General features: G+C 30.7%; 1 protein-coding gene across 1 annotated transcript in view; it reads left to right on the plus strand.

The window, feature by feature from the left end:
* The first annotated feature begins 651 nt into the window (after window positions 1–651).
* The window catches only part of LOC106470743 (V-type proton ATPase 116 kDa subunit a-like), a 33,798-nt gene continuing 22,422 nt past the window's right edge, over window positions 652–12,027 (plus strand). The window contains exons 1-3 of the mRNA XM_022399381.1: window positions 652–745; window positions 1,215–1,343; window positions 11,643–11,728. Of these exons, the coding sequence (XP_022255089.1) occupies window positions 731–745; window positions 1,215–1,343; window positions 11,643–11,728 (230 nt within the window). The 5' untranslated portion in view covers window positions 652–730. The remainder of the gene's footprint in view (window positions 746–1,214; window positions 1,344–11,642; window positions 11,729–12,027) is intronic.

Genomic DNA, 12,027 nt, shown 5'->3' on the forward strand with positions numbered 1-12,027 from the left:
TAGAGTGGTTGAAAGGATTAATATGAACTTGTACACATGTGGGGCTCAGGATGGAGAACTATTTGTAGAGTGGTTGAAAGGATTAATATGAACTTGTACACATGTGGGGCTCAGGATGGAGAACTATTTGTAGAGTGGTTGAAAGGATTAATATGAACTTGTACACATGTGGGGTTCAGGATGGAGAATTATTTGTAGAGTGGTTGAAAGGATTAATATGAACTTGTATACATGTGGGGTTCAGGATGAAGAACTATTTGTAGAGTGGTTGAAAGGATTAATATGAACTTGTATACATGTGGGGTTCAGGATGGAGAACTAGCTTGGGAGTTGGTATCTGCTAGTCCAGTTGGTAGAACATCAGCTGTTAAACTGGTGTGAGGAGAAGGTACTGTTACCAAACCTGGTCAAGAAAGTTTTCTTAATGTCTTGAATCATTTCATATAAAAATTAAGCCTGGAAAAAGTGATATTTTTTAACACAAAATGTGTTTAAATAGCTGATTCTTTTGTTTGTGTTTTTAAATTTTACTTGCATACACTTTCTTTGGTAATTATTTTTGTTGTGTTTGAAAAGAAAAGGTAATTATATACATTCTATCTATGCCAGTAAATGATGCAGACATGGTTAACAAGACTTTATTGCAGGTTTCTTTGAAAAAGAGATAAAAAAAGATGATATCCCAGTACTTGACATTGAAGAAAGAGTAGAGGCACCCCAGCCACGAGAGATGATCGACATGGAGGTATTTACTCTTTCTTTCTTTTTAAAGGTAATGGGTTGGGACGTTGGACATATTGTACAATGTATGAGGTTGGAATTAGGTAATGAAACTGAACTATATACTTCCCAAATCTCATGTATATGAATTGCAAAATTAGTTTCATGTTTATTCTTTAAACAACTCTGTTTGTTTGGGACAACATTGCCTAGATGAATAGTGAAAATATGAATGCTTGTATCTGAGTGTTCATTGAATAATATGTTTCATTATAAATTTACTGTTAATTCATTCTGTAATGTTTGTTATTGTTATAATGAAATTAAATATATTATTTATTGTTATAACATCTTCTTTTTGGTATTGTTTATATCCTTGTTGTGCTAAAAACAACATTCTAATGTGATGGGAAAAACAATGATGGTATAAAATGCATGATTTGTTTAGTAAGTACACATCACGCGTGCTTGATGTTGTACGTCTGTTTGTGTAGGCTAAATTTGAGAAGCTAGAAAATGAGCTGAAAGAAGTGAACACCAATGCAGAAGCCTTAAAGAAAACATTCTTGGAGTTGACAGAGTTGAAGCATATACTTAGTAAAACTCAAATCTTTTTTGATGAGGTAAGAATATCTGATTCTTGGTTGCAATACTTATTATTACGCAAATATATATTTCATTAAGCACTTGCAACAGATTGTAAATGTATAAAAAATGAATTGTCAAAAAGAATGCACTTGATGACCTGATGAAAAAAAAGTTAATGTGGAAAAGTTTGTTTTTTCTAAAATAAGAAGCACTTATCACATGTAAGTTAACTTTGTAAAATGGTGTTGAAGTTGGGAAAAATTTCTATAATCAAGGTTTCTTGGTTTTTTTGCTCCGGAAACTTGTATTGGTTACAACACACTTATTTTATTAAACTACACGTTCTTCTTTTTATTGCTCTTAATTACTTGAATGTATTACAGTTACATTGTTGCATGTAGTTGTCCTATAAACTTTCTAGCTAATATTACAGTCTATTTCAAGAAGAATAAAACAAAGAGAAAAGTGTGTGGAGTAATTGTTAATATGAAGAAAAATTGTAATTCTAGATAAATATTAAGTATAATAAGGAAAATTATCAGTTATAACCTCTTTGATTTAAAAAGTTACATTAATTTAGTCGATGTACTGTTATGTAACAACTTTTACTTTTGTTTTTACCAAATTGATATATTCATGAATAGAATAAGGTGTTGGAAGCAAAAAATATCTGTTAAAAGCAAGAAATTGTATTCTGACTTAAAGTAAGTTTGAATTAGTACTGATTTACATGTACATGGTCATTTTGTTAAAAGAGATAATTGTAGTTAATTTTGAAGAAAAAAAAAATCTCTTTGAACTTTCCATTGTTTTATTTATCTGTATATTGAATAAACAAAAATTCAGTAGTATCAGTTTTATTTTTTTTTAAGAAAGCTATGAAAGTAAAAACTGAAACTTTGGAAACACTGTCAATTTATCTTGTTATTAGATTAGCATGAAATTTTAAACCAACTGCTTTCGGTACTAGCTCTGAGTGTTGGGGTGGTAGATAGAAACTTATGAACACCTGTAGATGTACAACTAAAACAGTTGTCAATACACAAGGCTTTTTAAGTTGAAAATTGTAATAGATTATCACAATAAGAATTGTAATGGTTTTTCACTTAATATTTAGCTGAATCTTTATGAATTTTAGCAAGAAAGGTGGAACTGATAACTGTAAATAGGTACAACAAACCTCCTCTTCTCTATGAGAACTCATCTGCCACTTAAAATATATATATATTTTTTGTATCATAGTGTTGCGTATCTGCTTGTTTGTTAATTTCTGGTAGAAATTCTTTCCCAGGAACTTCAGCAATGCAAGTCCTTTCTTGATTAAACCAGTTTATTCTTTCTCAATACAAACTTTTAGTACACAGTAATTCCACAGTCAGTATGTTTCTCGTCACTTTAAACTTAACAACTTTTATAATACACGCTATAAATCACAGCAATTCATGGTCTCGATAACTCGTTCTCGACGATTACAAAACACACACTAGCCTGAAACTCACCGTGACTACTGTTCGCTTTATCATACATTCAATCGCGCTGGCTTTTCTCGCCAGGCTTATATACTAACAAAGAGGAGTCTTGATCACACTCGAGCTGCTCTGATAATTCAAGAAACTCATTCACGCATGCGCTAGCAGCATCACGTGATTTCCGCTGTCATAAAAACAGTATTTATTTTCAATGTTTGGTACCTTGTATCTTTATCTTTTTTGTGTGTGTGGTATACAACTGAAATGCAGATTTCAGTAGCTCAGTTTTTGTTATCTGTTACCCATACAGTAATATTTGTACATAATCACTGAAGTGCTTTTATCTGTATTATAACTAAACTGCCCACGATATGTATAAATATATTTGACTAAGAGAAACCAGAGAAATCACTTCTAAAAATGGAACTGTTTGTGTACTTTGATACAGGGGTTTACATGTTTCATACAATGGTTAGGTATATCATATTGCCTGTCTTTTATCTTGTAGGTCACAGTCCTCCTTATTGAAGCTAACATTATCTGTTTTTAGGAATAGGTACACCTAGCTTGATTCTATGCTAATGATGAACTCTTCTTTTTGTGCCACTGATAGAAAAGGTTCGAGACGGATATAGTGATTATGTTGTATGCCTGTAGAAATTTATTTTCTGCATGATAACTAGAGTTCTCAACTGTAGATTTTAATCAAACTTTTTAGATTACTTCCTTTGGGGGTTGGGAAGAACCCTACTTGTTTTGGGTTGAAAGGTCAGAGTTCAAGTTCCCCCCTTTTAAAATTAAAACTTAAGAAAACACACACACACACACAATAAATAGTGCACCATATGTATTGACAACACACCAAACAAATATTGTACTGATGACAATTTTTTTTAGCATGATTGTATTGGTTTTGCCAAACAGAGTTAACCCATCTATCTACAATTGCCAAAAATGCCTGCTAGTATACAAAAAGTTTTATTATTTGTGTGTAACTGTACTTTGTATTGCAAGTTTTACAGTCTAAAATTAGCTGTTTTACCACAACAGTATTTGTGTATTGTAGTAAAATTACAGGTATAAAAAAACTGGATCTCATTTGGTAGTAATTGACATTTTTGTTTAGTTTTAAATTCTTCAGCTTGTTAATTAGTATTTAGTTGATAAAAAGAGGACGCATTATTACTAAAACAGATTTAATTTTATTGGATAATATCTGATGTATAGCAACTTGTCAGTGTATTTTAAAATTGATATTGAAATACAGTAATGGTACATGTGTCCTTGGTGTAATATTGAAGTAGGTGTATGGTAAAATGTATGTATCAGTACTCTTATCTTGTTTCATCATTATTTCTAAACTTAGAAGATTTAAAGACTATAGGAACCATTAAATTACTGTGTGTACAGTACAGCTTAATATAAAGTTATATGAAGAGCACATAATGCAGAAAAAATTCCTTGTTTCACATACAAGTTAAACTTATTTTTACTTCATGTACCCACAATTTGGATGGAGGTCATTCATATGAAAACAAATAATTATCAAATAGTGATTACATCTGTAGACTTAACCTTTTTTTGTCAAATGCATCTTGGACAGTATCCTTTAGATAGGCGGAATGATGCAGTGGGGTATGGTCACATCTCTTCCCTTAAATCATGGAATTAGTATCTGTAATCAAACCCGAGCAGATGCTGCTAGCATCTGGCTGAAAATCCTGATTTTCCTCATCAGACAGTGTCAGCGAATGATAACATTTATGCCTCTTTGGCTGAAAACTACTCCAAGCCATGTTATTGTCCACAAAATTTAGAAAATTGAAGATTTGTATGGTACAGTGATAATTATTAGGAAACCATTCCGGCAGAATGGGCAAAAAATTATGGGTTTAAAGAGTTAATTCTAAGTATATATTCTTTTTTTTTTTTTAGCTTTGTCTGGACTTTACTGTATGTTTATACTTCACAAAGCTCTGATAAACTGCCTTTATTGCATGCTGGTCTTGTATTTCTCTCTTATCTGCTATTTTTATCGTGTTCACTGTTTTTCAGTAAAATATATTAAAATCTTTTACGATCAGTAAAGAACAGATTTGTAGGAAGCGTCTGAATTTTACTGGACACGTACTCTGTCTATTAGGTGGAACACCATCCTGAACTAACTTACCTTCCTGCTCAAGGATATGATGAAAGTGCAGCCTTGTTAGGTGATGATGATTTCAAGACACCAGGACAAGCCTTAAAACTGGGGTGAGCAGCATGTATGTGTGTGTGTATATTACTATTATTGGAGCAGACTACACCTGAAGATCTAAATTCAACCCACGAGCTACATCTTCAACTTGTATTATGGTGTTATCAACATTTGTAACTACTAATGATTTCCTTCATTCAGTTCTATGTGTATAATATTTAAAAAATAGGGGGAAAAAAGCTAATTTAAAACAGAATTTATTACGCATGCAGCACTCTTAAGATAAGCTATCAGTTTTTAAGCATGAATGCATGATACCTTTGTTATGATTCTGTTTTTAATTTTTTTTGCTGGATGCCTTTGGCTTGCATTTTCTCTCTCTCTCTCTTTTTTCAGGCAGTTTGGAAAAGCTTTGAGAGTTTTATTTTTTCCATGCATAAAACAAACACACAAATTAGGCAATAAGTATTTTTTGCATGTAAATAGATTACTAGACAAGCCACATCATACAATACCAGCATCACAATATCAACACATGTAGGTTAGGAAGATAATATTTAGAATAACGCACACAGTGGTTTGTGGTTAATTTTAAGTAAATAAAATAGGTATTACCTCTATGTATTTGATTAAGACACACCAGACAAATCACTTCTTAAATGGAGGTGTGCGTGCACCTGGAAACAGGACTCTCTTATTGTACAAACAGAATTTACATAATAATCCAGTTCTTAAACAATTGGACAATGCTAAGCAGAAACATCGTTAGGTCAGTATAGAAGTTTTAACTAAATGTAGATAATTAAAAAAACAATAATTAATGTTATATTAACTTTTTCAGCACAGGATTAGCCCCAGGGAACAACCTTGTAACCATTCTATGCGTGTTATAGTTTTTATGCTATAACTTTTAAATTAGTAAGCATATCTTCATAAAATTGTGCATATTATCAGGAAACATTACGATGCTTTTGTACGGAAAATATTGGATTTTTTTTATCAATTTTAAAGATTTCTTAAGTAATGTTTTTTCTCGCTTTTTTTTTTGGAATGTTGACTATCTAACATGCAAAGTAATTTTGTTTTTAAGATTAAAAATACTTTTATGCATCTGAAAATTTTTAAATTTCACATGTGAAATCTTTATAACCTCCAGATAGTTATCAAACATTTTTTTTTAGAAAAACTTTTATATTTTATCTGTTTTTTTTAACTACTGTATTTCTGTATAAGTTGGGTCAATTTAATCTACCTTGTAACCATCATAAAAATTAGGCAATAATTATATATTATGCTTTTTGCATTTTAGAATGACTGGAAATTATAACATGAAAACACAAATGTTTAGTCTAAATAGCTTAAATCTCATAACAGCATACATCTATCTATATATATTTATTATATTGACCTTTCAGCTGTGCCTGGCTAACATTACAGAAGTTACAATGTTACCGTAACCAAGAATATAAAACTGACCCTTACAAAATGACCTGTCTTGGATCTGTTTTAGAGGACTAGTATTTTGTAAAATACACAGTCACGTTGCAGGTATAATACATTGTATATGTATATACATTATTACTATTTACAAATACGTTGTTAAACTTATTTTTCTTAATATACAGAACAGTAAATAAAGAAGTAAAGCAAACAATTATCTCTTCTAGTTATGAACTTTGTGCTCGTTTGCTGCTTGCCATATGGTGCTAAGCTTTATCAAATTTTGCACGTGGAAGATGTGAAACGAATAATTGTTTTTAGGTTTTATATATACATTTTAAAATAATCAAGAATAATGTATATCTATATCAATTCCACTATAATATATCAAGCTCTGTATTACCTTACCATTCGGAAAGTAGCATGAAAAGAAAGAGTTTGCTGTGCAAATACTTTGCAGATGTTGAGAAAACCACTAGATGGACATTCTTAGCTTTCAATTGGTTATAAACATCATTTGGTGAAGTAGATGTACATAAGCAAGTACTTAAAAATTTGAAGAGGTGGGTGGGGTCACCTTGTTTGATTCAGTAAATATATTAATGTCTCAGAAAATAGAAAAGATAGGAGGTTCATATTTTATATTCTAGCTGTCAATATTGGTAATTTGAGTATCTGATTCACAAGAAATATAGATTTTGTATTTGGACATCACAGACATCTAATTTGAACCAATGCTGCATTCAACATACCGTGACACACAAAATTGATATTTAGGATTTCTTTTAATATTTACTTTTAAATTAAGAAATGAATTAATTATAGTACTAAAATTTTAATTATAATTTACAATTGATACCAAACTTATTGTCATACATTCATAAAATGATACTTCAATTAGATTGTGAATGCGAGTCAAGAAACGCGATGATACGGCCTTTGACTCGTGTCTGTAGGGTTAAGATCAATGTGTAGTTGATCACCATACTGACTGTTGCAATATGATGATTGAATTTCCTAACACACAACTTGGTGTACAATTTCAATTTTAATTTTTCATGATATTGTTAGTAAGCTTTCTCATTCCTGCTTTTTGTTATTGGTGTTGTTTTTTTTTTTACAAGTATAGCTCAAGTTAGCACCTATTACGATATATACTGTACTGTAAGGTATTATAAAGCATACTATTATATTTTGCAATCAAATGTTAATTGTACACTGTTATTTCATAAAACTGATATCACACTTTTGATAAAAACTTTGGTGACAAGAAATTAAAAATAATACAGTTGACTAAGTGGTTTCAAGTTATTCTTGGATTTCCATGTCTTCCATATTTATCTTTCTTTTGTGTGTATTACAGAATGGACAAAAAATGGCACTATGACTGAACAATGGCTGTTATTAACTGAGACAGTTTTAATTCAAAAATATTGTACTGGGATATGTAATTAAGTCTGACAAGTATTTTGTTTTTTACAGAACTTTAATTCAAGTTGTGTGAAATTCTGAAGTGCATTTGATCTTAAAGAAAATATGTAAATCATTGAAGTTTTATTTCTTTACAAATGCTTGGAACTCAAAATGCCCTCAAGCTGTATTTCTTCAATTACAGAATTAATTTGGGTATACATAGACATACAATTAGATATTGTGTTCATAATCATATTGTTGTGTTTACTTTGGAGTATTTTACACTTTTAGTTTAATATTTCATTTGCTATTAGCATATATTGGTTTACATACTAGCATATAGTATCTTTGTGTTTGAAATTGTGGGGAAACCCTGTTGAAATTTACTCGTAAATTTCAAACCTGGCTTACTTATAAGCAGGCTAGAAGACAAAAGTAAATCTAATTATGTACCAAGCTCATTCTGCTGTATATATATATATATATTTATGGACTTTGTAGTGATTTAGCAAAAACTATTCATTGTGTGTGTGTGTGGTAGATCTTTAGCTTTATTTTTGGCTCATAAAAAATTTAATTTTAGACAATTAGGGCAAGAACAAAAATTCCACATAAAGGATAAACAAATAAAATGAGGGTAGAAACTACATTGGTGAAAATGATAAAACATATTACAGTAACAGAAGTATGAAGAAGTAGGATCAACACAGTGGTGGGGCATACATCATCTGTCATATTTAACTCTTTTTTTTTTTCTTTTTTTTTATAGGCTTGGCATGTGAAGTTTAACCAGAACTAAAGTTAAATAATAAAATTGGATAATTGGGAGCAAATATGAGCACATCATGCCTACAGTATCTTATATCTAAAAACTCCCAGCCAGTTACAAGAAAATAGTTCTTCTGGTAAAAGATAAAAACAGTTATTACAAACAAGCCACTTGAGTAATGGTAGAAGAATATAGCAGTGCCAACTAGCTGTATACATTGACCATAGTGTGGGTTAGAACTGGGCAGTTAATAGACATGCTAACTGATTACATGAAACTAATTAGTTATTCTTGCATGAGACTCAGATAATTAGAATAATTGAAAATAGTAATAATTGGAAAAACTGATAACGATCATTGATTATTAATTATTTTTGTGAGTCATGACACTAATTTATTGAATTAAACAACCTTTAATTAATGAAAAATCATAATGGCAATATTTCAATTACATTTATATGATAATTGGAAACACAAAATTCAATTACTTGATCGTATTCATAACGTTAATCAATTTAATTGTAATTTAATTAATCGATTGCTTTACGTGAAATCTAATTGGTGTAATTAATGTTCATGAATAACTGATTAATTGATCCATCTCTAATTGGGATGTGATAACACACAGGTAATATGATTTTTTAAATTTAGAATTAACCATTTTTCTAAATGCTATCTCCCTATGCTAGAGACATGGATATTGAGGTGACTGGTAGCATAGGGTGTATCTTATATAGATAAAATACATGTTTGAACAATGTTTATACATTATGGGCATGTGTAATATTATATTCCCTATAGTCTCATAGTGCTTTTTGAGTTATTAAATGTTAGATACAAGAGAGTATTCTGTCATAACATTCATCATTTGCCCATTCCCTACAGTCGCACGGATACTTCAAAACCTGTGGTCAAATGTTAGATACAAGAGTGTTTTCTGTCATAACATTCATCATTTGCCCATTCCCTACAGTCGCACGGATACTTCAAAACCTGTGGCCATAGACATCGGTCAATAAATCTACTTTGTAACTAACATTGTAGTTTGGCCAGTGTATCTCTGTTGTTTTTGTTCATGAAATCTATAACAAGTCATACAAAATTATATAAATTTTACCGATATTAACTTAGTATAACTTATATTTAAACCAAAATTTCAATCTCAGTATGGAACAGAATTAGTGTCCAGCTCAACATTCAGAGATGGTTTGTGAGTACCTGTAAGATCCCAAGACCATGTACATGTGAAGTTTCTGTTAATTCTGACATGCATTATAGTCTAGAGCAGAGGTTCCCAACCACTGGTCTGTGGATTGATAATGGTCCACGAGGGGATTTCAGCCAGTCCATAAGACAGTTGAAAAAAATGTGTTTCAACCTACTGTAGTATATTGCTTTACAATGTAATATAAAAGTATTTTGAAAACTTAATATTGTGTGAAGTAGTCTGTTAAGTTTTTGGATTGGAACTAGCAGGTCCTCAGTCTGGAAAAGGCGGGGAACCACTGGTCTAGAAGATTGGTTATTAAATTTCATGTTTGTTAAGACACCATGCATCTTTTGTTAAAAGTGTGAAATTTCACTTTGTTAGCACCCGTGTTATAAAAAAAAGTAGGGTGTAACATGTAGTAGTGTTACAACATGATATCAGATGTTTAGGAATATTAGTAGGTAATTAATAGCTGTTAAGATTAATTTTGTATAATTACAGCTTAGTTAAAATACTGAAATAGTATGATACCTCACTAGTAACTCGATTAATTGGTTAGCTACTTTGAAAAAAGTACTTGCAGAAAATAAATTGGAAACAGTGAGAAAATATCTTTTTTATTTTTATACCTAACTCTCAGTAAATGCATAACTGCCAAATAGAGGGGATAGAGTAGATAAAAGATTATTAATCACGGAAATTTGATTACTAGATTTACCAAAAGTAGAGAAAAATCAAGTTAAATAATGAAAAAAAACAACTAAATACATAGTAGGTGTTCGGTAGATAATTTTGAGATTTGAAGAGTGGTTAATATGCATAAGATTTTTAGGTACAAAATATACCTATTACAGTACTGTTTGTTATTTTGTTACACAACTTTTCCTTTAAAAACTCCTGTGAAAACTTGTACCAGTTGTTAATATAATGGGTCTGTTGAAAATCCAATACAGTTTCTAAGCTGCTGTGAAGAAAAGCAGAAGTTTTCATTTATGAGAGAACATTTTAAAACTCAACTTTTAAAACTCACAAGTTTTTATAACTGCTCTATCCATATGTAATTATTTACATACACAAATAATTTTGTCATTTATGTAAATTGTAGATCATCAGGATGTTAGAAAAACACATGGGTTCAAGGAATCAATTTAACATAAAGGTACAATATTCTATAATGGGGGTTCTCAACCTTTATGCTACCCTGGAACCCTTATTCGAATATTTAAAGAGCCAAAAAAACTGTGACAGTTACAGAAGAGTCTCAGCTTTTTTGTTTATATTACTACCATTGCAGATTTTTTTTTCTTGCAGAACCTCTGAGACCAGTCCATGGAATCTTAGGGTTTTGTGCAATCCAGGTTGAGAAACCCTGCCCTATAATTTGAGCACTTTCAAAAGGTCGACCTTTCAAAAGTTCTTAGGTTATAGAGTATTGTATCTTCAAAGAAGATAGTTCTATAACTTAATATGTAATGGACTTGTCCAGTTACAAAACCATTCTACATATATAGGTACACAAAGTACTGCATTAATGGATTTCTTTTGGGTGTTTCAATCAGCATCACATCAGGTTGTTAGTACTGTAGTGGTCTTATACTTGAAAGACTGTATCAGTGTGCCTTTTAGAATATAAAAACTTGCCTTTAAGCTGTTCTAATAAATGTGAAAGTGGTTAGTGTTTTAAAAAGTCACCTATAATGTTTTCTTTTTCTTTTTTAACTTGTGTACCTGACTGAAACATATTTTTGAAAATTACAACAAATTTTGTCTGAAGAAAATGTTCTTCCTCTGTATGTGATCACCATACTACAAGTGTGTACGTTAATTTGTCTTTAGCAAGAACAGTCCTTAGAGACTGAATCGTATCAAGGGTTGTTGGTACCCTATGAAATTAGAGCTTCAGGTGGAATCCTACAGTTAAGGTATGTGTCTCATAAGAGTAGGTTTAACAGTTCTTTTCCTTGTGTAAATCTGTTCAAGTATATGCACTTTGCTGCTCTAGGTTATAATTTAAAGATTCTACCTTGAGTACAGGATTTGTTTAAAACATGTAGCATAAACTTTAATTAGATAATAACTATAGTAGTCTTGAGTAATTCAGTTTTTCATAAAATATGATCATATGGAATTAATCGTTAATTACGTTTTTTTTATAAAAAATTTGTATATTTACAAAGTTAATGTGCATGTATATATGTGTGTGTATATATATATATATATA

Source organism: Limulus polyphemus, unplaced genomic scaffold, assembly GCF_000517525.1.
Source record: "Limulus polyphemus unplaced genomic scaffold, Limulus_polyphemus-2.1.2 Scaffold4194, whole genome shotgun sequence".
NCBI lineage: Eukaryota > Metazoa > Arthropoda > Merostomata > Xiphosura > Limulidae > Limulus > Limulus polyphemus.